Source organism: Hippoglossus hippoglossus, chromosome 22 (assembly GCF_009819705.1).
Source record: "Hippoglossus hippoglossus isolate fHipHip1 chromosome 22, fHipHip1.pri, whole genome shotgun sequence".
NCBI lineage: Eukaryota > Metazoa > Chordata > Actinopteri > Pleuronectiformes > Pleuronectidae > Hippoglossus > Hippoglossus hippoglossus.
In genome coordinates this window covers 2,521,395-2,548,329 of record NC_047172.1, presented here as the reverse complement: position 1 = coordinate 2,548,329, position 26,935 = coordinate 2,521,395, and the positions used below count along the sequence as shown (strand labels likewise).

The window sequence follows — 26,935 nt, the reverse complement described above, 5'->3', positions numbered from 1 at the left end:
TTCACCTTCCAAACCAAACCGGACCAAACGTCATGAGTGAGTCCAGCTGCAGGAGAGAAGAGTCAAACTACAACCTGCCGACGCTCCACACACTGACCGTGAGTTTAACAAACACCTCGACTCAGAGTGGAAGTCAATCAATCAATCGATCAAATTTTATTTGTATAGCCAATATTCACAAATCACAACTTGTCTCATAGGGCTTTAACATGGTGTGACATCCTCTGCCCTTAACCCTCAACAAGAGTAAGGAAAAACTACAAAAAAAACCTTTTAACAGGGTAAAAAGAACGTAGAAACCTCAGAGAGCCACATGTGAGGGATCCCTCTCCCAGGACGGACAGAAGTGCAATAGATGTCAAATGTAAATGAGAACATCATCAAGATAAAGGTTTTAGCAGCATTGATAAGGGTAAACAAGAAGTGAACCTCAGTGAAGTTCGTGGAGCTGTGACTGACTGACTGTCTGTTTTCAGCTTCACCTGGAGACTCAATGGCTTCCAGATTAGAAGAGGATCTCTGCTGTCCCGTCTGCCAAGATGTCTTCAGAGATCCTGTCATTCTGTTATGTTGCCACAGCTTCTGTAAAGACTGTGTGAACAGCTGGTGGAAAGACAAAGAAGTAAAAGTGTGTCCACTTTGTAAGAGAAGATCTTTAAAGCGTAAACCACCTGGTAACCTGGTGTTGAAGAACGTGTGCGAGACCTTCTTACAGGAGAGAGATCATGCTCTCTGCAGTCTGCACTCAAAGAAACTCAGACTCTTCTGTCTGGACCATCAGCAGCCAGTGTGTCTCGTCTGCAGAGATTCAGAAAAACACACCGGCCACAGATTCAGACCCATCGATGAAGCTGCACCACAACACAAGAAGCAGCTTCAGGAAACTCTGGAGCCCTTGAAGGAGAAGTTACAGTGTTTTGAACGTGTTAAAGTAGAGTTTGAACAAACAGCAGAACACATTAAGGTCCAGGCCGGACTCACAGAGACGCAGATCAAGGAGCAGTTTAAAAAGCTTCATCAGTTTCTGGAGGAGGAAGAGGAGGCCAGGATGGCTGCACTGAGGGAGGAAGAGGAGCAGAAGAGTCGGATGATGAAGGAGAAGATTGAGTCTCTGAGCAGAGACATTACGGCTCTTTCAGACACAATCAGAACCACAGAGGACGAGCTGAGAGCTGAAGAAGTCTCGTTCCTGCTCAACTACAAGGCTGCAGTGGAACGAGTCCAGCAGCGCCCCCTGCTGGATGATCCACAGCTGGCCTCAGGAGCTCTGATAGATGAAGCCAAACATCTGGGCAACCTGAGCTTCAACACCTGGAACAAGATGAAGGACGTGGTCTCCTACAGTCCTGTGGTTCTGGACCAAACTCTGCTCATCCAGTACTCGTCCTGTCTGAAGCTCTGACCAGTTTGAGACGAGGAAAGAAACAGAAGCTTCCTGACAATCCAGAGAGGTTTGATTATTACACCTTAGTCCTGGGATCTGAGGGTTTTAACTCAGGGACTCACAGCTGGGACGTCCTGGTTGGAGACAGTACTTACTGGACACTGGGTGTAAGAGCAGAGCCTCTCCAGAGGAAGGGAGACAAACCGTCTGGATTATGGGGAATAAGGTTCTATGAAGGTAAATACTCAGCATTGTCACCATCAGCATCATCTGTTCTCTCTGTGCAGAAGATCCAGAGGATCAGAGTGAAACTGGACTGGAACAGAGGACAACTGTCGTTCTCTGATCTTGATACTAACAAACACATTCACACCTTCACACACACTTTCACTCAGAAGATGTTTCCATACTTTAACACTGGAGATCACTTGAAGCTGTTACCTGTGAATGTCTCTGTGACGCTGGATCAGAGCAGTTAGAGAGAAAGATTTTATTCATCATGTTTATTTCTTCAAGAGAAATCTGCTGAATTTAAATGTTAAACTCGTTATTCTAAAGCTTTGTTTATTTCTCCTTTTACTTCTCACTCGTTTTTATTTCTCCTGTCGACTTTTCCACGTGTACAAAAATATTGTAAGTGCAACAGCACAGGTTCGTTTGAATCACGGGGCAAGAGACGCGTTGTACTAATGGAAAAGAACTTTAATATAACAGAATAAATACGAACAAAAGCACAATGAAACAAACAGAATACCAATTAACATATGAAATACAACACTTCTGACAAGAGCAACTACATGGACAGGGCTGGGACTTACCACGGCGACGAGAACCAAAGAAAGAAGGGAAGGATTAATAAACTAGCCACCGTGACACAGCAAACCAACAAAATGGGTTGTGAAGAAAACACCACCACCAGGAATTGGGTCGCCGCCTCAGGCCCACAGCACCTGACCAACAATAAAAAGATAATTAAAACATGTCAGTGTTGAAAACAACAAAACAAATACAAACCAATATAAACACAATGTAAGTGGGATTAAATGTTACTAAAATCAGGGCGTCCCTCCGTGGTGGTCACTCCACGCGCCGTGAAGGTGTAGTGTGGAGAGCCACGGTGAACGAGACGATACTTTTAAAAACGACACACTTTTATGGCTCGGACCAAGGAAGTGTGTCATTTTTAAAAGTATCGTCTCGTTCACCGTGGCTCTCCACGCTACGTTTAAGACAGTGCAATTTCCAGTAAAGCCAGAACACAGTTCCAGTAAAGCCAGAACACAGTTCCAGTAAAGCCAAAACAGCAGGTCTGTCCGAGGCATGGTGGCCAATGACGGCCGACGAAGGAGCAGGGCCTCACCCTGTCAAGCCAAGGCACAGTCACAGCAACCCGGAGGGTAGGAGTCTCCCCAGCCGTAGCTGAATCCAGCAAGCAGACCCGCAACTGCACCCCGAAGGTCCCCTGGCGGAGCGATCCCACGCCAGCGGTCAGTCACACTGCGTATGAGGGGGATATTTAAGGGAGGCGCTGGCTGTTGCACAAACACACCAAACTCCGCCGCGGCTACAGAAGTAGCTCTTCCACGCTATCCAAGACCCACCGGAGAGGAGCGGAAACGGAAGGAGGGCGAGCCAAGCAAGGCCGCCTCCTTAAATACGGGGCGCCTGACGTCGCCTAGCGACCAGTGCGCCATTAGAACAGGTAAAGTGTATAATAATCACAACAAAATGTAAAATCATTTGATGATGTCATACTTTTTACTTCACTCACAAACAAATTAATGAGCAAACTTGAGCTGATTTGAATTTTATAAAACCATCTTTTAATTTTCTGACATTGTGAACATTTGTTTGCACTTTGCTTCTGTCTCTTTAATGAGACTTCAGCTCTGCAGTTACGTCACAGACTCGCCCCCCCCGCACTTCCTGTTAATATTTAACTTTCACTTTCACTCTCTAGCAGAACGATCTCTGAATTTTGAACACTCAGCAGATCACAATCATATTCAAGCAGCTATTTTACAACCAAGTCTCTTGTGTGTGTGAGCTTGTTGCTGCCAAAGGACTTTTGACCAGTTATCAAATCCAAGGCTTGAATTACTTTTTACAATCGTGTCCTGACACACCAGAGAAACCAGGAAGCATCTGTTCCTCCCTGAAGAGACGCAGGCTGAAAACCAGACGATCACATTCACCTTCCAAACCAAACTGAACCAAACCAGACCAAACGTCCTGAGTGAGTCCAGCTACAGGAGAGAAGAGTCAAACTACAACCTGCCGACGCTCCACACACTGACCGTGAGTTTAACAAACACCTCGACTCAGACAGGAAGTAAACCTCAGTGAACCACGTGGAGCTGTGACTGACTGACTGTCTGTTTTCAGCTTCACCTGGAGACTCAATGGCTTCCAGATTAGAAGAGGATCTCTGCTGTGCCGTCTGCCAAGATGTCTTCAGAGATCCTGTCATTCTGTCATGTAGCCACAGCTTCTGTAAAGACTGTGTGAACAGCTGGTGGAAAGACAAAGAAGTAAAAGTGTGTCCACTTTGTAAGAGACGATCTTTAAAGCGTAAACCACCTGGTAACCTGGTGTTGAAGAACGTGTCTGAGACCTTCTTACAGGAGAGAGATCATGCTCTCTGCAATCTGCACTCAAAGAAACTCAGACTCTTCTGTCTGGACCATCATCAGCCAGTGTGTCTCGTCTGCAGAGATTCAGAAAAACACACCGACCACAGATTCAGACCCATCGATGAAGCTGCACCACAACACAAGAAGCAGCTTCAGGAAACTCTGGAGCCCTTGAAGAAGAAGTTACAGTGTTTTGAACGTGTTAAAGTAGAGTTTGAACTAACAGCAGAACACATTAAGGTCCAGGCCGGACTCACAGAGACGCAGATCAAGGAGCAGTTTAAAAAGCTTCATCAGTTTCTGGAGGAGGAAGAGGAGGCCAGGATGGCTGCACTGAGGGAGGAAGAGGAGCAGAAGAGTCGGATGATGAAGGAGAAGATTGAGTCTCTGAGCAGAGACATTACGGCTCTTTCAGACACAATCAGAACCACAGAGGACGAGCTGAGAGCTGAAGACGTCTCGTTCCTGCTCAACTACAAGGATGCAGTGGAACGAGTCCAGCAGCGCCCCCTGCTGGATGATCCACAGCTGGCCACAGGAGCTCTGATAGACAAGGCCAAACATCTGGGCAACCTGAGCTGCAACATCTGGAACAAGATGAAGGACGTGGTCTCCTACAGTCCTGTGGTTCTGGACCCAAACTCTGCTCATCCAGAACTCGTCCTGTCTGAAGATCTGACCAGTTTGAGAGGAGGAGAGAGACAGAAGCTTCCTGACAATCCAGAGAGGTTTGATCAATACATCTCAGTCCTGGGATCTGAGGGTTTTAACTCAGGGACTCACAGCTGGGACGTCCTGGTTGGAGACAGTACACGCTGGTCACTGGGTGTAAGAGCAGAGTCTGCCCAGAGGAAGGGAGACAAACTGTCTGAATCATGGAGAATAAGGTTCTTTGCAGGTAAATACTTTGCAGAGTCACCATCAGCATCATCTGTTCTCTCTGTGCAGAAGATCCAGAGGATCAGAGTGAAACTGGACTGGAACAGAGGACAACTGTCGTTCTCTGATCCTGATACTAACAAACACATTCACACCTTCACACACACTTTCACTCAGAAGATGTTTCCATACTTTAACACTGGAGATCACTTGAAGCTGTTACCTGTGAATGTCTCTGTGACGCTGGATCAGAGCAGTTAGAGAGAAAGATTTTATTCATCATGTTTATTTCTTCAAGAGAAATCTGCTGAATTTAAAAGTTAAACTCGTTATTCTAAAGCTTTGTTTATTTCTCCTTTTACTTCTCACTCATTTTTATTTCTCCTGTCGACTTTTCCACGTGTGTAAAAAGATTTCATTATTTTCTGATCTTTATCTTTGGTTTGTTTTTTATTTTCATGGAAAATGTTTTCTATCATTTAGATTTTGTGTGGATCCATGAAGTCGAGCAAACTGATGAAGATCCACATAAAAACACATTTATCAATAACAGCTGATCATTGTTCACATTCAACAAACTTTATTAAAACTCACACATGAGACATGATTCATGTTTAATCACATAAAGTCTGTTCACATATGAAATAATCCAACATATATGAACATTTGTCTGTTTGATGTGATGAAGCCAAAATGATTCTGTCTGTAAAAGTGTTTATTCAACAGCAGCCTAGTGATGTGATTTTAATATTGTGATCAAAATAATAAAAATTTTGAAACAGAAACAGAGTTCTGACCTTTTTTAAGTTGAGATGTAAATATAACATTATCTGTCATTAAGTAGGATTTAACACTCAGATAGTTTCAGGTTTTTAAATTGAGTTATATATACGTTTATTCATGAATTATTACTTATTTAAATGTTGGGACCTAATAGTTGTGAACAATAGTTGGGCCTACATGTGAAGACAAAGCCTGAGACCACATGTCTTCTTTGTTCTGGAGACAAAGACGAGCTTCCAGAACTCAGTCTCCCAGGGTGCTTCAACTTCACACCTAGGTGTGAACCTGCCCCTGGACACAGCTTTCAACCCCTATTGGTCACTGTGTGCCCCCCCGACCCATGAGGTCACCAGGACAATAAAAGCCCAGTTCCCCCTCTTTTCTACTGACCTCTGCAGGAGGAGTAGGTTCCTCTCCCTGCTCCAGCTCCTTTGACCTCCGAGCAGGCCTGCCTGAAGCAGACTGCTAAAACCTTCCAAAAGGCAGGGACACGAGAGCCTGCCTAAGAACCTCAGCACAAGCAATTGGCCACGACACAAAGTCTGACCAGCAGATGCACAACAACAGGAGCCACAACCAGCAAGACCAGTTCACTGGACTTTAAACAGCACCTCAAAAAGGACATTTCCCCCTTTTCATGAACTGGAATCATAACATAGAATCAGACTCTTTCTTTACATGTGTAGCGTGAGGGAAAGCGGGGATAGTGAGAAGTTGCCACAACGCCACCTGGGGAGTTTCACCTCCAGGAAATAACAAAAATATTGTAAGTGCAACAGCACAGGTTCGTTTGAATCACGGGGCAAGAGACGTGTTGTACTAATGGAAAAGAACTTTAATATAACAGAATAAATACGAACAAAAGCACAATGAAACAAACAGAATACCAATTAACATATGAAATACAACACTTCTGACAAGAGCAACTACATGGACAGGGCTGGGACTTACCACGGCGACGAGAACCAAAGAAAGAAGGGAAGGATTAATAAACTAGCCACCGTGACACAGCAAACCAACAAAATGGGTTGTGAAGAAAACACCACCACCAGGAATTGGGTCGCCGCCTCAGGCCCACAGCACCTGACCAACAATAAAAAGATAATTAAAACATGTCAGGGTTGAAAACAACAAAACAAATACAAACCAATACAAACACAATGTAAGTGGGATTAAATGTTACTAAAATCAGGGCGTCCCTCCGTGGTGGTCACTCCACGCGCCGTGAAGGTGTAGTGTGGAGAGCCACGGTGAACGAGACGATACTTTTAAAAACTACACACTTTTATGGCTCGGACCAAGGAAGTGTGTCATTTTTAAAAGTATCGTCTCGTTCACCGTGGCTCTCCACGCTATGTTTAAGACAGTGCAATTTCCAGTAAAGCCAGAACACGGTTCCAGTACAGCCAGAACACCGTTCCAGTACAGCCAGAACACAGTTCCAGTAAAGCCAGAACACAGTTCCAGTAAAGCCAAAACACAGTTCCAGTAAAGCCAGAACACAGTTCCAGTAAAGCCAGAACACAGTTCCAGTAAAGCCAAAACAGCAGGTCCGTCCGAGGCATGGTGGCCAATGACGGCCGACGAAGGAGCAGGGCCTCACCCTGTCAAGCCAAGGCACAGTCACAGCAACCCGGAGGGTAGGAGTCTCCCCAGCCGTAGCTGAATCCAGCAAGCAGACCCGCAACTGCACCCCGAAGGTCCCCTGGCGGAGCGATCCCACGCCAGCGGTCAGTCACACTGCGTATGGGGGGGATATTTAAGGGAGGCGCTGGCTGTTGCACAAACACACCAAACTCCGCCGCGGCTACAGAAGTAGCTCTTCCACGCTATCCAAGACCCACCGGAGAGGAGCGGAAACGGAAGGAGGGCGATCCAAGCACGGCCGCCTCCTTAAATACGGGGCGCTTGACGTCGCCTAGCGACCAGCGCGCCATTAGAACAGGTAAAGTGCCGCGCAGCGGCAGGGAGGGAGCGCGCATCTGGCTGCACATGTAACTAACTACTTCCTCTGACCCAGCACCAACACCTCACACACTCCTCTCCCCAACACACACATGTGATCTCAGCCCCATGATCCCAACACTCCAGGGGGTCTTTTGTCTTCATAGTGGCCAGCCGCCATTTTGAAACCACACTTTGTAACTCACTCACACACACACACACACACACACACACACACACACACACACACACACTCACACACACACTCACACACACTCACACACACACACACACACACACACACTCACACACACACACACACACACACACTCACACACACACACACACACACACACACAAATTCACATGTATATAGTAAGTTCACTTAGTTAGTTTGTGTGTTTATATTTTTATTATTTTCATAATAAATGTTTTTCTTAAGCATAAATGTTGTCTTCATTAATGTTGCATAAGTGTGAAGTTTTCCAACCTCTGAACTCCATATCCTTCATCTTTGCTACTGACGTGGTCATTTTGGTTAAAGTTAATAATTTAATTATTCATCAAAGTTCCAAATTTGTAGTTAATACTTTAATGAGACTTAATCAATAAATTGTCTCTTTTCCTTCCTTTGAAGGCTGGTGCCCCGAGGTAGATTTAATGTAAACTAAAGTTATTATTTAATATTAATATTAAATATGTTTCTGATAGCCACATTTATTGAATGCCCAAAGTCACACCATATAATGCTGTCACACTTAAGGTATAATAATCACAACAAAATGTACAATCATTTGATGATGTCATACTTTTTACTGCACTCACAAACAAATTAATGAGCAAACTTGAGCTGATTTGAATTTATGAAACCATCTTTTAATTTTCTGACATTGTGAACATTTGTTTGCACTTTGCTTCTGTCTTTTTAATGTGACTTCAGCTCTGCAGTTACGTCACAGACTCCCTCCTCTGCACTTCCTGTTAATATTTAACTTTCACTTTCACTCTCTAGCAGAACGATCTCTGAACTTTGAACACTCAGCAGATCACAAACATATTCAAGCAGCTATTTTACAACTAAGTCTCTTGTGTGTGTGAGCTTGTTGCTGCCAAATGACTTTTGACCAGTTATCAAATCCAAGGCTTGAATTACTTTTTAAAATCGTGTCCTGACACACCAGAGAAACCAGGAAGCATCTGTTCCTCCCTGAAGAGACGCAGGCTGAAAACCAGACGATCACATTCACCTTCCAAACCAAACTAAACCAAACCAGACCAAACGTCCTGAGTGAGTCCAGCTACAGGAGAGAAGAGTCAAACTACAACCTGCCGACGCTCCACACACTGACCGTGAGTTTAACAAACACCTCGACTCAGAGAGGAAGTAAACCTCAGTGAACCACGTGGAGCTGTGACTGACTGACTGTCTGTTTTCAGCTTCACCTGGAGACTCAATGGCTTCCAGATTAGAAGAGGATCTCTGCTGTGCCGTCTGCCGTGATGTCTTCAGAGATCCTGTCATTCTGTTATGTAGCCACAGCTTCTGTAAAGACTGTTTGAAGAGCTGGTGGAAAGACAAAGAAGTAAAAGTGTGTCCACTTTGTAAGAGACGATCTTTAAAGCGTAAACCACCTGGTAACCTGGTGTTGAAGAACGTGTGTGAGACCTTCTTACAGGAGAGAGATCATGCTCTCTGCAGTCAGCACTCAGAGAAACTCAGACTCTTCTGTCTGGACCATCATCAGCCAGTGTGTCTCGTCTGCAGAGATTCAGAAAAACACACCGACCACAGAATCAGACCCATCGATGAAGCTGCACAACAACACAAGAAGCAGCTTCAGGAAACTCTGGAGCCCTTGAAGAAGAAGTTACAGTGTTTTGAACGTGTTAAAGTAGAGTTTGAACAAACAGCAGAACACATTAAGGTCCAGGCCGGACTCACAGAGACGCAGATCAAGGAGCAGTTCAAAAAGCTTCATCAGTTTCTGGAGGAGGAAGAGGAGGCCAGGATGGCTGCACTGAGGGAGGAAGAGGAGCAGAAGAGTCGGATGATGAAGGAGAAGATTGAGTCTCTGAGCAGAGACATAACGGCTCTTTCAGACACAATCAGAACCACAGAGGACGAGCTGAGAGCTGAAGACGTCTCGTTCCTGCTCAACTACAAGGCTGCAGTGGAACGAGTCCAGCAGCGCCCCCTGCTGGATGATCCACAGCTGGCCTCAGGAGCTCTGATAGACGAGGCCAAACATCTGGGCAACCTGAGCTTCAACATCTGGAACAAGATGAAGGACGTGGTCTCCTACAGTCCTGTGGTTCTGGACCCAAACTCTGCTCATCCTGTATTCGTCCTGTCTGAAGATCTGACCAGTTTGAGAGGAGGAAAGAGACAGAAGCTTCCTGACAATCCAGAGAGGTTTGATCAATACGCCTTAGTCCTGGGATCTGAGGGTTTTAACTCAGGGACTCACAGCTGGGACGTCCTGGTTGGAGACAGTACACGCTGGTCACTGGGTGTAAGAGCAGAGTCTGTCCAGAGGAAGGGAGAGAATCTATCTGGATACTGGAGAATAGGGTTCTATGCAGGTAAATACTCAGCATGGTCACCATCAGCATTATCTGTTCTCTCTGTGCAGAAGATCCAGAGGATCAGAGTGAAACTGGACTGGAACAGAGGAGAACTGTCGTTCTCTGATCTTGATACTAACAAACACATTCACACCTTCACACACACTTTCACTCAGAAGATGTTTCCATACTTTAACACTGGAGATCACTTGAAGCTGTTACCTGTGAATGTCTCTGTGACGCTGGATCAGAGCAGTTAGAGAGAAAGATTTTATTCATCATGTTTATTTCTTCAAGAGAAATCTGCTGAATTTAAAAGTTAAACTCGTTATTCTAAAGCTTTGTTTATTTCTCCTTTTACTTCTCACTCATTTTTATTTCTCCTGTCGACTTTTCCACGTGTGTAAAAAGATTTCATTATTTTCTGATCTTTATCTTTGGGTTTTTTTTTATTTTCATGTGTAATGGGGTCAATCCTTAATAAAAAGGTTTAGCTAAAACAGGATAGTTTTAGCAGTGTCACTTTCCCAGTTATGCTTACATGTCATTGTAGATATAAAATCACAGCTCTAATTAACCTGACAGGACGGCGATGCCTATCGGATGAGGGGAGTTGGCGAAGTTTATTCAGGGACACCGTAGTCGCCCTCTCTCTCTCTCTCCACTGCCGGTCCTGTGAGGAAGTTTAGCGTGGGCGCAGCAGGTGTGGACGCCAATTGTTTGTTGCGAGCCCAGCGTACAGCTGTGTGTGTGTGAGAGACGGTATCAGCGTCGCCATACAGGCACGCTGTAATAATCTCCAGTCAGCGTGTACACACAAACTAATGGGAACGATACTTTACTTGTCGTCAAGACAATAAGGACGGCGTGGGTCTCTGCTTTATTTTAATGAATTGAAGGGCTGCCTTCAGGCAGAATATTTACGGTCACTGTTTTTTCCCACATTTAGATTTCATTTACATTATTTGGCCTTGTTTAGATTTAGTTTCTTTCTGATTAATTGGTTTGATTTCTGGTTTCTTTGTTATATTTTATTTTGTTCTTTGTTCTATGGGTAATGTGCAATATGGTTGACGGGTACTGTGAAATCCTGGTTTAATGGCTTGAATATTGGTGAGTTATTGGCTCTGTAAACTAGAGGCCCTCTGATGTTATTTCATTGTATAATATCGCTTGCAGTGATAATCCACTGGTGCAATCACACCAGTGTTGGGATTCTTAAAGTGTGCTGTGCTTGTTTTATGCATGATATTTTAGCTTTGTTAAATTGGGTCTGGAGCCTTTAACTTCTCTCTTGTTAATCTGTTATTTATATCAAGTACAGGCCAGTAATCCATACTTTGCACATGATCCTGTGCTGTTTGATCAGTCTTTTTAAATCCTTTGTCCAACTTGAATAAATTGTCTATTTCTGGAATCATCAGCCTCACGTCCCGTTTATTCTGGATATATGTGGTGAACCCGATAGGCATTCAACTGTCACACTAAACTTTTGACCACTACACATGGAAAATGTTTTCTATCATTTAGATTTTGTGTGGATCCATGAAGTCGAGCAAACTGATGAAGATCCACATAAAAACACATTCATCAATAACAGCTGATCATTGTTCACATTCAACAAACTTTATTAAAACTCACACATGAGACATGATTCATGTTTAATCACATAAAGTCTGTTCACATATGAAATAATTCAACATATATGAACATTTGTCTGTTTGATGTGATGAAGCCAAAATGATTCTGTCTGTAAAAGTGTTTATTCAACAGCAGCCTAGTGATGTGATTTTAATATTGTGATCAAAATAATAAAAACTATGAAACAGAAACAGAGTTCTGACCTTTTTTAAGTTGAGATGTAAATATGAAGCCAAAATGATTGTGTCTGTCAAAGTGTTTTCATTCATTCCTCAACAACAAAACAACAGAGGTTTAGTTCAGCTTCAACATTTAAATTCCTCCTAAATGCTGAAGGTGCATCGACTCCTGTTTGTGAGCAACATCATAAAACATGTTGTGGTTCATGTTCTGCTTCATGTTGAACCGTCTCCTGCTGTCACACACACACGTTCAGTAGTAAAGTGTCTGCAGCCATCTTGTTTCTGACCGCTCCGTCCTCATGGGGTCGTCCCCAGTGTGTGACTGCACATCGATCTACTGACTGAATGTTTCATCAACGTGTTCCAACACAGACGCAGATTCACAGTAGAAATGTTTCGCATCCCAAACGCAGCAGCACGGAATACACACGTGTGAATGAGCTGCAAACAAAGATGGAGGAACTCGGAGTTTGGTTTCAAAAGAAACGAGGGAAGCTTCAACGTGACCTCGTGTCTTTCTCCAACATCACAGGTTGATTATCTGCTGGAGGAAGTGATGGCTGCCTCTGTGACACACGAGGAGCTGATGTGTCCCGAGCCGAGCCGGGGGGGGGGGTCAGTAGAAATGCTGCTGTCACAAACTCTGGTCTGGAGCTGGAGATCTACATTCAGGGTAAATTCAGTCAAACAATGTGATGACATCATGACTCTGTGGTGGAGTCTCAGTTAACTGTGATTACATTTCACACAGAATCACACTTTTACCTCATTGTCATGTTTCTGGTCTCACATCGTTTGGTTAAAGAGCAAACTAAGCATCCGCTTGCTAGGTAGCATTAGCCGCGCTAGCATTAGCTACGTTAGCTAACATTACCCACTAGCCACCATTGTTGAGGCCGTTAAAGTGAAGGTCATGGCCGACACACAATTCAACAAATTATAAAGTACATGCTGAATTAGTGACGTTCTCCATGTTTCATTTACAAACAGGCCAAGTGTTATAGTATGATTAATTAAACACAATCACAAGTATCACTGATATTATTTTCTATATATTTAGTGTTAGATGTTAAACATATTGTGGGAGAACAGCAAATGAATATTCTATTATAATGAGATTATTTATAATGTTATATATGACAAATATATTGTTCATAATAATTATCAGAGTGATGCTGATACAGATTTGTGTGAAATGAACGAGTCCGGAAGTTGAAACTATCACTTCAGATCCTGGACGAGCGTGAAGGTCTGACCTGCAGTCTGACTTATGAATGTAATTAAACTAATGTATACAGTGTATAGACAGTAAAGATATGTGCAGTGTGAGAATATGTACAGTGAATGTATTTCACATGCACCGTTGATATTGCACAGGCAGATGAATCTGGCACAGTTAAGAGTTAAAGTGTTAGAGTGCAGTCCATAAGGGAGGTGCATAGTTTGTACTGGCAGCAGAGCTGCTTGTACATTTGTTTCAGGTTTTACAGGTTTCATCATCCAGCATATCAAGCTCCACCCTCTCCTGACTCACCTGAGAAACCAGGAAACATCTGTTCCTCCCGGAAGAGACGCAGGCTGAAAACCAGACGATCACATTCACCTTCCAAACCAAACTAAACCAAACCAGACCAAACGTCCTGAGTGAGTCCAGCTACAGGAGAGAAGAGTCAAACTACAACCTGCCGACGCTCCACACACTGACCGTGAGTTTAACAAACACCTTGACTCAGAGAGGAAGTAAACCTCAGTGAAGTTCGTGGAGCTGTGACTGACTGACTGTCTGTTTTCAGCTTCACCTGGAGACTCAATGGCTTCCAGATTAGAAGAGGATCTCTGCTGTCCCGTCTGCCATGATGTCTTCAGAGATCCTGTCATTCTGTCATGTAGCCACAGCTTCTGTAAAGACTGTGTGAAGAGCTGGTGGAAAGACAAAGAAGTAAAAGAGTGTCCACTTTGTAAGAGAAGATCTTCAATGATTCAACCACCTTGTAACCTGGTGTTAAAGAACCTGTGTGAGACCTTCTTACAGGAGAGAGATCAGAGCTCTTCACATGCTCTCTGCAGTCAGCACTCAGAGAAACTCAGACTCTTCTGTCTGGACCATCATCAGCCAGTGCGTGTCGTCTGCAGAGATTCAGAGAAACACAGCGACCACAGATTCAGACCCATCGATGAAGCTGCACCACAACACAAGAAGCAGCTTCAGGAAACTCTGGAGCCCTTGAAGAAGAAGTTACAGTGTTTTGAACGTGTTAAAGTAGAGTTTGAACAAACAGCAGAACACATTAAGGTCCAGGCCGGACTCACAGAGACGCAGATCAAGGAGCAGTTTGAAAAGCTTCATCAGTTTCTGGAGGAGGAAGAGGAGGCCAGGATGGCTGCACTGAGGGAGGAAGAGGAGCAGAAGAGTCGGATGATGAAGGAGAAGATTGAGTCTCTGAGCAGAGACATTACGGCTCTTTCAGACACAATCAGAACCACAGAGGACGAGCTGAGAGCTGAAGACGTCTCGTTCCTGCTCAACTACAAGGCTGCAGTGGAACGAGTCCAGCAGCGCCCCCTGCTGGATGATCCACAGCTGGCCTCAGGAGCTCTGATAGACGAGGCCAAACATCTGGGCAACCTGAGCTTCAACATCTGGAACAAGATGAAGGACGTGGTCTCCTACAGTCCTGTGGTTCTGGACCCAAACTCTGCTCATCCAGAACTCGTCCTGTCTGAAGATCTGACCAGTTTGAGAGGAGGAGAGAGACAGAAGCTTCCTGACAATCCAGAGAGGTTTGATTATTACACCTTAGTCCTGGGATCTGAGGGTTTTAACTCAGGGACTCACAGCTGGGACGTCCTGGTTGGAGACAGTACAAACTGGTCACTGGGTGTAAGAGCAGAGCCTGTCCAGAGGAAGGGAGACAAACCGTCTGGATACTGGAGAATAAGGTTCTATGAAGGTGAATACACAGCATGGTCACCATCAGCATTATCTGTTCTCTCTGTGCAGAAGATCCAGAGGATCAGAGTGAAACTGGACTGGAACAGAGGAGAACTGTCGTTCTCTGATCCTGATACTAACAAACACATTCACACCTTCACACACACTTTCACTCAGAAGATGTTTCCATACTTTAACATTGGAGATCACTTGAAGCTGTTACCTGTGAATGTCTCTGTGACGCTGGATCAGAGCAGTTAGAGATAAAGATTTTATTCATCATGTTTATTTCTTCAAGAGAAATCTGCTGAATTTAAATGTTAAACTCGTTATTCTAAAGCTTTGTTTATTTCTCCTTTTACTTCTCACTCGTTTTTATTTCTCCTGTCGACTTTTCCACGTGTGTAAAAAGATTTCATTATTTTCTGATCTTTATCTTTGGTTTGTTTTTTACTTTCATGGAAAATGTTTTCTATCATTTAGATTTTGTGTGGATCCATGAAGTCGAGCAAACTGATGAAGATCCACATAAAAACACATTTATCAATAACAGCTGATCATTGTTCACATTCAACAAACTTTATTAAAACTCACACATGAGACATGATTCATGTTTAATCACATAAAGTCTGTTCACATATGAAATAATTCAACATATATGAACATTTGTCTGTTTGATGTGATGAAGCCAAAATGATTCTGTCTGTAAAAGTGTTTATTCAACAGCAGCCTAGTGATGTGATTTTAATATTGTGATCAAAATAATAAAAGCTATGAAACAGAAACAGAGTTCTGACCTTTTTTAAGTTGAGATGTAAATATAACATTATCTGTCATTAAGTAGGATTTAACACTCAGATAGTTTCAGGTTTTTAAATTGAGTTATATATACGTTTATTCATGAATTATTACTTATTTAAATGTTGGGACCTAATAGTTGTGAACAATAGTTGGGCCGACATGTGAAGACAAAGCCGGAGACCACATGTCTTCTTTGTTCTGGAGACAAAGACGAGCTTCCAGAACTCAGTCTCCCAGGGTGCTTCAACTTCACACCTAGGTGTGAACCTGCCCCTGGACACAGCTTTCAACCCCTATTGGTCACTGTGTGCCCCCCCGACCCATGAGGTCACCAGGACAATAACAGCCCAGTTCCCCCTCTTTTCTACTGACCTCAGCAGGAGGAGTAGGTTCCTCTCCCTGCTCCAGCTCCTTTGATCTCCGAGCAGGCCTGCCTGAAGCAGACTGCTGAAACCTTCCAAAAGGCAGGGACACGAGAGCCTGCCTAAGAACCTCAGCACAAGCAATTGGCAACGACACAAAGTCTGACCAGCAGATGCACAACAACAGGAGCCACAACCAGTAAGACCAGTTCACTGGACTTTAAACAGCACCTCAAAAAGGACCTTTCCCCCGTTTCATGAACTGGTAACATAACTGGGCTAATTACATGAGGCCTATGCACAGGACTGTTGAATTCTCTTCATGTGATGTTTTATCAATTGGATTTGTGTTGTTGTGGTATTTGGTAATACGTTATTTGAAAGCTAATGTTAGTTCTGTGATGCTCTTCATAGAATCAGACTCTTTACATGCAACTAACTACTTCCTCTGACCCGGCACCAACACCTCACACGCTCCTCTCCCCAAACACACACATGTGATCTCAGCCCCATGATCCCAACACTCCAGGGGGTCTTATGTCTTCATAGTGGCCAGCCGCCATTTTGAAACCACACTTTGTAACTCACTCACTCACACACACTCACACACGTATACTCACATTCACAAGTATATAGTATGTACACTTAGTTAGTTTGTATGTTTATATTTTTATTATTTTCATAATAAATGTGTTACTTAACCCTTGTGTTGTCCCTGCTTCCCCCGGCTGTTGGCCCCCTCACATAGTCCACCCCATATTAGGACGCACACGTAGGGCAATAGACACGTGAGCAGCCCTTGCAGATGTATTTGTTACACCCGCGGCACATGGTGTGAGCTTTACAGTCCTTTTTCCTGGGGCATATCTGACACCTCTTCCTCTTACTCGCCCCGAGCGGGGCTGCTGCTAGGGCTATGGAGGAGGCCGGACACTCGGGTCGAGCGTCGTAGTCAAGAGCCCTTTGTGCGGCGGTGGCAGCAGGTTTTACAGCCTTCACAACCGCGGCGGACGTGTCCGTGCGGGGGATGCACTCCCTTCGTTCGATGAACGGAGTCACGAGAGCCTTTCCCAGTTGCTCTAGGAACACCCTCCGCTTGTTCCGCTTGCCCGGCATCCAGTCGGGGTTGATCTCTCTCCATATCACGAAGGCGTTGTAGGAAGAGACGTTGAGAATGTTGTGAAAGACGACCAGGGGCCAGCGTGCGGTCATCCTCCTGCAGCTGTACGTTCCGATCACCTTGTCTAGGTTGTCCACGCCACCTTTGTTGCGGTTGTAGTCCAGGACGATGACCGGTTTCCCGTCCTCGCGGTCGCTGATGTCGGCCTCGGGGTGCCGTGTGCTCAGGAGCACCACATTCCTGTTTTTCTTTGGGATGTAGGACACCAGAGTGGCGGTGGGCGTGAATGCGAACTTGGATGAGAACACCTCTCTTCCCTTGACCGCGAGCAGCCCGGTCGGGAGCTCGGGCTTGTTCTTCCGAACCGTGCCGACCACGTTGAGCTTCCTCTCCAGGAGCTGCCGCGCGAGTTCGTAGGAGGTGAAGTAATTGTCGCACGTGATGTTACGACCGTGCAGCCCCTCCGTTACATCGAGCCCTACCCGCAACCCCTGGTTCCGTTCTGGGCGTCCGCCACTCGGCTTTCCGGTGTACACTTGCATCTTCCAAGCGTAGCTTGATTTCGCATCGCAGGCCACCCACGACTTGATCATGTATTTCGCCGGCTTGCTGGGCATGTACTGACGGAATGGACACCGGCCTAGGGAGAAAAACAGGAGGAGAAGAGATTAGAGGAGATGAGATGAGGACGAGGACTAGCAGCCGCTATCTACATAACATAACATAACATAACATAACTAACATAACATAACATAACATAACATAACATAACATAACATAATAATAATATTTTTTTTAAAAAGACTAACCTCTGAAGGGAACCAGTTGCTCGTCCACGGTCACCCACGCGTCCCAGACCTCTCGCACGGCCGCCAATTTGTCCGTGGCTCGTCTCGTGCGTCTTGTCTCGCGGTCGTCGAAGCGCAGCAGTCTGGAGTACGTGTGGAAGAGTTTTAGGGGCATCGTGGCACGAAATATCGCCCGGCCGCTCTCGGCGTCCCGGGACCTGTACACGCCCGCTAAGATCAGCAGCCCTACGTAGGTGCGCAGGTCGGTCTCGTCCATCCCTTTCCATTCGTCGCCGTATTTTCGACGACCCTCCCGATTCGTCATCTCCAGGATGATGTTCTCTACCGTCGGTGTGATGAACAGGCGGAACGTCGAGGCTAGGTCACCGGTGCGGGACGTCGCGTGGATTGTGGGGCCCCGGGGGACCCCGCTTTGAGCCGCAGCAGAGGAGGCGGAAGAGGAGGAGGAGGAGCAGTGGCCCTCCTCTTGGCCGTACGCCCTCGAGGACCATGTTATTTCCCCGTTTCTTGACGGGAAGGTCTCTCTTTCCACGAGTCCGGTGGTGGTGGTGTCGCCGTGGTCTTGTCCTTCTTCTTCTTCTTCTTCTTCTTCTTCTTCCAAGGATGAAGAATCTGCAGAAGCATCACCCACTGGGTCGTAGTCTTCGTCACCGTCGTCGTATGATCACACGCACGCACTCTGGGTCAATCCGACCCAGGAACAACACAAGGGTTAAACACAAATGTTGTCTTCATTAATGTTGCATAAGTGTGACGTTTTCCAACCTCTGAACTCCATATCCTTCATCTTTGCTAACTACTGACGTGGTCATTTTGGTTAAAGTTAATAATTTAATTATTCATCAAAGTTCCAAATTTGTAGTTAGTACTTTCATGAGACTTAATCAATAAATTGTCTCTTTTCCTTCCTTTGAAGGCTGGTGCCCTGAGGTAGCTTTAATGTAAACTAAAGTTATTATTTAATATTAATATTAAATATGTTTCTGATAGCCACATTTATTGAATGCCCAAAGTCACACCATATAATGCTGTCACACTTAAGGTATGATAATCACGACAAAATGTACAATCATTTGATGACGTCATACTTTTTTACTGCACTCACACAAATTAATGAGCAAACTTGAGCTGATTTGAATTTTATAAAACCATCTTTTTGATTTTCTGACATTGTGTCCATTTGTTTGCATTTTGCTTCTGTCTCTTTAATGAGACTTCAGCTCTGTAGTTACGTCACAGACTCCCCCCCCCCCCCCCCCCCCGCACTTCCTGTTAATATTTAACTTTCACTTTCACGCTAGTAGAACGATCTCTGAACATTTAACACTCAGCAGATCACAATCATATTCAAGCAGCTATTTTACAACAAGTCTCTTGTGTGTGTGAGCTTGTTGCTGCCAAATGACTTTTGACCAGTTATCAAATCCAAGGCTTGAATTACTTTTTACAATCGTGTCCTGACACACCAGAGAAACCAGGAAGCATCTGTTCCTCCCTGAAGAGACACAGGCTGAAAACCAGACGATCACATTCACCTTCCAAACCAAACTGAACCAAACCAGACCAAACGTCCTGAGTGAGTCCAGCTACAGGAGAGAAGAGTCAAACTACAACCTGCCGACGCTCCACACACTGACCATGAGTTTAACAAACACCTCGACTCAGAGAGGAAGTGAACCTCAGTGAAGTTCGTGGAGCTGTGACTGACTGACTGTCTGTTTTCAGCTTCACCTGGAGACTCAATGGCTTCCAGATCAGAAGAGGATCTCTGCTGTGCCGTCTGCCATGATGTCTTCAGAGATCCTGTCATTCTGTCATGTAGCCACAGCTTCTGTGAAGACTGTGTGAAGAGCTGGTGGAAAGACAAAGAAGTAAAAGAGTGTCCAGTTTGTAAGAGAAGATCTTCAATGGAGGAACCACCTGTTAACCTGGCGTTAAAGATCCTGTGTGAGACCTTCTTACAGGAGAGAGATCATGCTCTCTGCAGTCTGCACTCAGAGAAACTCAGACTCTTCTGTCTGGACCATCAGCAGCCAGTGTGTCTCGTCTGCAGAGATTCAGAAAAACACAGCGACCACAGATTCAGACCCATCGATGAAGCTGCACCACAACACAAGGAGCAGCTTCAGGAAACTCTGGAGCCCTTGAAGAAGAAGTTACAGTGTTTTGAACGTGTTAAAGTAAAGTTTGAACAAACAGCAGAACACATTAAGGTCCAGGCCGGACTCACAGAGACGCAGATCAAGGAGCAGTTTAAAAAGCTTCATCAGTTTCTGGAGGAGGAAGAGGAGGCCAGGATGGCTGCACTGAGGGAGGAAGAGGAGCAGAAGAGTCAGATGATGAAGGAGAAGATTGAGTCTCTGAGCAGAGACATAACGGCTCTTTCAGACACAATCAGAACCACAGAGGACGAGCTGAGAGCTGAAGACGTCTCGTTCCTGCTCAACTACAAGGCTGCAGTGGAACGAGTCCAGCAGCGCCCCCTGCTGGATGATCCACAGCTGGCCTCAGGAGCTCTGATAGACAAGGCCAAACATCTGGGCAACCTGAGCTTCAACATCTGGAACAAGATGAAGGACGTGGTCTCCTACAGTCCTGTGGTTCTGGATCCAAACTCTGCTAATCCATGGCTCGTCCTGTCTGAAGATCTGACCAGTTTGAGACGAGTAGAGAAACAGAAGCTTCCTGACAATCCAGAGAGGTTTGATTATTGCATCTCAGTCCTGGGATCTGAGGGTTTTAACTCAGGGACTCACAGCTGGGACGTCCTGGTTGGAGACAGTACAAACTGGTTACTGGGTGTAAGAGCAGAGTCTGCCCAGAGGAAGGGAAACCAACTGTCTGGATTATGGAGAATATCGTTCCGTGAAGGTAAATACACAGCAGCGTCACCCTCAGGATCATCTGTTCTCTCTGTGCAGAAGATCCAGAGGATCAGAGTGAAACTGGACTGGAACAGAGGAGAACTGTCGTTCTCTGATCCTGATACTAACAAACACATTCACACCTTCACACACACTTTCACTCAGAAGATGTTTCCATACTTTAACATTGGAGATCCCTTGAAGCTGTTACCTGTGAATGTCTCTGTGACGCTGGATCAGAGCAGTTAGAGATAAAGATTTTATTCATCATGTTTATTTCTTCAAGAGAAATCTGCTGAATCTAAATGTTAAACTCGTTATTCTAAAGCTTTGTTTATTTCTCCTTTTACTTCTCACTCATTTTTATTTCTCCTGTCGACTTTTCCACGTGTGTAAAAAGATTTCATTATTTTCTGATCTTTATCTTTGGTTTGTTTTTTATTTTCATGGAAAATGTTTTCTATCATTTAGATTTTGTGTGGATCCATGAAGTCGAGCAAACTGATGAAGATCCACATAAAAACACATTTATCAATAACAGCTGATCATTGTTCACATTCAACAAACTTTATTAAAACTCACACATGAGACATGATTCATGTTTAATCACATAAAGTCTGTTCACATATGAAATAATCCAACATATATGAACATTTGTCTGTTTGATGTGATGAAGCCAAAATGATTCTGTCTGTAAAAGTGTTTATTCAACAGCAGCCTAGTGATGTGATTTTAATATTGTGATCAAAATAATAAAAGCTATGAAACAGAAACAGAGTTCTGACCTTTTTTAAGTTGAGATGTAAATATGAAGCCAAAATGATTGTGTCTGTCAAAGTGTTTTCATTCATTCCTCAACAACAAAACAACAGAGGTTTAGTTCAGCTTCAACATTTAAATTCCTCCTAAATGCTGAAGGTGCATCGACTCCTGTTTGTGAGCAACATCATAAAACATGTTGTGGTTCATGTTGAACCGTCTCCTGCTGCTGTCAGTAGAAATGCTGCTGTCACAAACTCTGGTCTGGAGCTGGAGATCTACATTCAGGGTAAATTCAGTCAAACAATGTGATGACATCATGACTCTGTGGTGGAGTCTCAGTTAACTGTGATTACATTTCACACAGAATCACACTTTTACCTCATTGTCATGTTTCTGGTCTCACATCGTTTGGTTAAAGAGCAAACTAAGCATCCGCTTGCTAGGTAGCATTAGCCGCGCTAGCATTAGCTACGTTAGCTAACATTACCCACTAGCCACCATTCTTGAGGCCGTTAAAGTGAAGGTCATGGCCGACACACAATTCAACAAATTATAAAGTACATGCTGAATTAGTGACGTTCTTCATGTTTCATTTACAAACAGGCCAAGTGTTATAGTATGATTAATTCAACACAATCACAAGTATCACTGATATTATTTTCTATATATTTAGTGTTAGATGTTAAACATATTGTGGGAGAACAGCAAATGAATATTCTATTATAATGAGATTATTTATAATGTTATATATGACAAATATATTGTTCATAATAATTATCAGAGTGATGCTGATACAGATTTGTGTGAAATGAACGAGTCCGGAAGTTGAAACTATCACTTCAGATCCTGGACGAGCGTGAAGGTCTGACCTGCAGTCTGACTTATGAATGTAATTAAACTAATGTATACAGTGTATAGACAGTAAAGATATGTGCAGTGTGAGAATATGTACAGTGAATGTATTTCACATGCACCGTTGATATTGCACAGGCAGATGAATCTGGCACAGTTAAGAGTTAAAGTGCAGTCCATAAGGGAGGTGCATAGTTTGTACTGGCAGCAGAGCTGCTTGTACATTTGTTTCAGGTTTTACAGGTTTCATCATCCAGCATCTCAAGCTCCACCCTCTCCTGACTCACCTGAGAAACCAGGAAACATCTGTTCCTCCCGGAAGAGACGCAGGCTGAAAACCAGACGATCACATTCACCTTCCAAACCAAACTAAACCAAACCAGACCAAACGTCCTGAGTGAGTCCAGCTACAGGAGAGAAGAGTCAAACTACAAACTACTTCATGTTCTGCTTCATGTTGAACCGTCTCCTGCTGTGACACACACACGTTCAGTAGTAAAGTGTCTGCAGCCATCTTGTTTCTGACCGCTCCGTCCTCATGGGGTCGTCCCCAGTGTGTGACTGCACATCGATCTACTGACTGAATGTTTCATCAACGTGTTCCAACACAGACGCAGATTCACAGTAGAAATGTTTCGCATCCCAAACGCAGCAGCACGGAATACACACGTGTGAATGAGCTGCAAACAAAGATGGAGGAACTCGGAGTTTGGTTTCAAAAGAAACGAGGGAAGCTTCAACGTGACCTCGTGTCTTTCTCCAACATCACAGGTTGATTATCTGCTGGAGGAAGTGATGGCTGCCTCTGTGACACACGTACATGATAAAAGTGTACGAGGTGAATTTATAGAACGAGAGTGAAAATAAATGATTATTCACAAATAACAAAGATCTACAGATGTAACACTGGTGTTTGTGGGAAACAGAGATTTAAGTGAAGTGAACGTGACCGAGAGCATCGATTCAAAACACAAAAACCAAGCTTCACTTGGTTTTTATCGGATTCAAACAACGTGTAAGTGACAAAACGTCCATGAACCCACTTTAAGTTCGGCTCCGTTCAGCTCATGTTCCTCTGGCTCTCGATGCTTTTATTCATTTCTGTTTTACACCGTCGAGTTTTAAATTTCCCTCTTTCAAAACACAACTGCCTCATTTCCGCCACCGCTTCTTCTTCTCCGAGACTCCAGCTGACTGCTGCAGCGCCCCCTCTCTGCGGTGACGGGATAACACATCTTCTGCATTGTAACTCAAACAGAAGTGAAGGAAACACCAGGGTCCTTGAATCATGAAGAACAAAATGGACACTTGAATTTTAATAAACTTCAAATCTGCAGAACCAACTGTTTACAGATGTTATTCCAACAACCTGTGTCCAGGGGGACGTGCATGTCCAGTGCATGTGAGTGGTCACATGATCTCTGAAGGCGTGTTAGACGTGTTGGACGGAGATTAAAACTGATGCAGATCCAAAACACTATCTATGTACATGTATTTAGTTGTGTATTTATACACTCTTGAGTTACCTCCTCGTCTTGCTGCTCATGTAAAACCTACTTTTATTCCATTTCCTTTCTTTGCTCTTTCATTGTTTTACTCTGCTACATTTCTGACCTTTTTATTTCCTGATAGCATCGAGTTCTGTGAACCTAGAATCAAACCGTGGCCGGCGGCAGAACCTCAGCTTCAGCACACGTCACCCAACATGACGCACTTTATTCACAGCAAAGCTTTTATCCCTGTGGTTCGCTGCCAAAGTCGCAATAGAGAAACTTTTCATCATCTAATGTGAAAACCATAATAAACGGTAAACGGATCAACGGTAGAAAAAAGGAAAGCGTTTTAACTGTGTCTCGCCACATCATTAATTTCCCCAATCGAGTGAATAAGCAAAGGCAGAGCTGTAATTTAGCCGTGAGTGATCCGTGAGTCAATGCACGGTGCATTAATGAGAGAGTATTAAAGAGCCAGAGCCCGTTCAGCACGACCCTGCTGCAAATGTTTACCCTCCTTCATCTATCACACCCGACTTCTAACTGCCGGCTCTGTGCATCGTGACTCTGCAGCGACTCCTCACTGCGTCGTTTGTTCCGTCTGTGAATGGAAGCTTTATTCTCAGCTTCTTCTGAGAAGCATCCTGACTGCGACAGAGCAGCTTCTGCTTCTTCAGGAGCCGTGACGCCACCGCGCTCATGCAGGGTTTTTTTTAAGTTTACAACATAGATCATCTGACAGTTGCAGATTCAAAATTATGCATGTGTAATGTGTGATCAGCCTAAAACGTAATGTTAATACTGTTACGTCTGTGAATGAGGTGCTACACTCTAGAACTTTAATAGTGTGTTTGCATAATCATTAGGTTCATCATTTAGAAATGTGGGTGTGTTTTATCAACTGTCTTGTTCTGTTTGTGTCGTCATGTAAACACGGAGAGATTAATGCAACTTGATCGATTGATGATAATAATCAATCATCATCTCTAACGAGTTTTAAGCTTCTGCTGTTTGATTTTCAAACCAAAAGGAAATGAGTATATTGTAACAATGCAATTTCCTACTGTGTGATTATTATTTTCTTATCTACATAAGCCTCAGGTCGTGTTTATGTTCCTACAGGATGCAGATCTTATCTTTCTTATAAGATCGTAGACTATTCTCTTACACACACAATGACCGATCTGTCACAGTCGGACAAAACATCAGCAGCAGCGGGTGAAATCCTTCCCGTGTCGGTGGCCCGTTAAAACATCCATAATGCTTTTACCGTCCTCAGCGGCGCCAGGTTGCAGAGATAATTCAATGAATATCGAAATATTCCACAAGGCTGGATTTGAAAATGATCAGCAGAAGATGATTTATTCACCAACGAGCTGTAAATGTGCTACTTGTGTTGGAGAATGTGTTAAACCACGAGGAGGCAGAAACACGGCGACGGTGACGTGTTGGGATTTTCTTGAAAGTTGAATCGACCAAGTGAAAGTGGATTATGCTGCAGGAAGTCTGAGAAATGTTGATGTGCATGCGCCGGGTAACGTGCAAAACCGAATGAGTGGGGTAGCTCCTCTGTGTGTTATCATGAGACCCTGAAACACTGGACATGAGATGTGAGTGTATCCCGTCATTGCAGCCCCACGTCAGCTGTCCGCACCCCCTTCCAGCTGTCTCCCTAATGATATAGCTAATGAGACATCTGGGGGGTCTCTCTCGCACTGAGACAGTATGAGCACATCCACTTTCCCACGTGTCCCAGTATAGAAGCGTGACTAACTCCTCGCTGCTCTTGAGGGTTTCTGACCTGTAGTGGCACAAATTCCACGGAGGCGAGACGGAGCCGAGCGTGACGCGGAGGCGCAGCGTTGGGGGGGGTTACCCGTGAAATCCACCGATATTTGAGATTCATAAGTGGCCGCGCACTCGAAGGGATGAACCCGAGTCAATCAATCACATTTATCCCAGAGCTTCTGCTGTCAGAGCAAAGAAGGAGCTGGGGCCTCTGGCTTTAATTCTTATTTCAGCTGGAATCTTCTGAGTTTGGTGTTTTCATTCAAGTGAATAAATCAACTGGACACTTGACTTGTTTCAATAAAAGGTTTAATTCATGTTTGAATGGACAAAATAAATTTGAATCAGGTTATTTAAAAGTTGTTTTTGTTGTTATTTTGTTGATAAAGGTTTTGTACAACTGCAGTTAAAGGATATTCAGCAAATGTTCATCTGTCTGTGTTTGGGTTTATTTATTTTCATTCATTTTCCTGTAAAACATTATGAAGAGAGAAACTTTAATCATATGATTTGTCTTTTTACATTTATATAATCTGCTGCAGGGTTTGTCTTCAGCTTTTACATTTTGATCTCAGATTTACTTCCTGTAATATCTCACTAATCGAACAAGAAGTTTCTACTATCATACTGTGCACAGAGATAGTATTTAGACATTTTATATATTCACATATTCATGTACTGTTCCATATTTTACCCGTGTGACAGGATCAGAAAAGCAGATCCACGCCCTGAGAATAGAAATGTACACACACACACACACACACTTTACTGTGAGGACAGTCTGCCGCTAACATCGACCTTCAGGAAGCTCCTGAGACGGTTTGATGGCAGAGAAAATAACACGTCGTGCATGCGAGTGTTCAGGGAGTCTCGCCAATTATTCCTCCTCTCTTTACATCACAAACACATGAATCAACTGGTCAGACAAACAGAGAGAGCTGCAGCGGCTGTGTTTCACTAAAAGTTTCTGCTGCACGCGAACAATGACGCACTCCACAAAATCTATACCGTGGTCGTCCGCTGTCGCTCCATCCGGCGAGGTTGTTTCTGGCTGCGTAATGAAAACAAATGGTGATGTAGTGGCGCTGCAGCAGCTCCGACCGCAGCCTCATCCATCCACATCTAAATGAGATCTATTCGC

General features: G+C 44.2%; 4 protein-coding genes and 2 long non-coding RNA genes across 6 annotated transcripts in view; 5 read left to right on the top strand and 1 right to left on the bottom strand.

Annotated features, from left to right (window-relative positions):
* Nucleotides 1–493: 493 nt before the first annotated feature.
* LOC117756736 (nuclear factor 7, brain-like) lies at nucleotides 494–10,370 on the top strand (the record flags this gene model as incomplete). Its single annotated transcript, XM_034577503.1, has 2 exons — nucleotides 494–1,210; nucleotides 9,789–10,370. Coding segments are annotated over exons 1-2 (1,299 nt in total), but the record flags the coding sequence as incomplete, so codon positions are not given.
* Nucleotides 3,787–5,157, top strand: LOC117756732 (nuclear factor 7, ovary-like). The gene has a single exon (XM_034577497.1). The coding sequence runs from the start codon at nucleotides 3,787–3,789 to the stop codon at nucleotides 5,155–5,157; it is 1,371 nt and encodes a 456-aa protein (XP_034433388.1).
* Nucleotides 10,371–13,379: 3,009 nt separating the features above from the next.
* On the top strand, nucleotides 13,380–22,846 carry LOC117756770. The gene is made up of 2 exons (XR_004612855.1): nucleotides 13,380–13,445; nucleotides 22,701–22,846. It is a non-coding gene; the product is annotated as an uncharacterized LOC117756770 (long non-coding RNA).
* LOC117756722 (nuclear factor 7, brain-like) lies at nucleotides 13,822–15,204 on the top strand. Its single transcript, XM_034577485.1, has one exon. It carries the CDS (start codon nucleotides 13,822–13,824, stop codon nucleotides 15,202–15,204), a length of 1,383 nt encoding a protein of 460 aa, XP_034433376.1.
* Nucleotides 16,492–26,935, bottom strand: part of LOC117756763 — a 27,364-nt gene continuing 16,920 nt past the window's right edge. Inside the window, exon 3 of the long non-coding RNA XR_004612847.1 lies at nucleotides 16,492–16,502. This is a non-coding gene — a long non-coding RNA (uncharacterized LOC117756763). The remainder of the gene's footprint in view (nucleotides 16,503–26,935) is intronic.
* LOC117756731 (tripartite motif-containing protein 35-like) lies at nucleotides 19,778–21,148 on the top strand. The gene has a single exon (XM_034577496.1). It carries the CDS (start codon nucleotides 19,778–19,780, stop codon nucleotides 21,146–21,148), a length of 1,371 nt encoding a protein of 456 aa, XP_034433387.1.

Bases quoted from the DNA above. Each gene is read 5' to 3' on its own strand.
- LOC117756732 (XM_034577497.1), top strand. From the start codon at position 3,787: ATGGCTTCCAGATTAGAAGAGGATCTCTGCTGTGCCGTCTGCCAAGAT.
- LOC117756722 (XM_034577485.1), top strand. From the start codon at position 13,822: ATGGCTTCCAGATTAGAAGAGGATCTCTGCTGTCCCGTCTGCCATGAT.
- LOC117756731 (XM_034577496.1), top strand. From the start codon at position 19,778: ATGGCTTCCAGATCAGAAGAGGATCTCTGCTGTGCCGTCTGCCATGAT.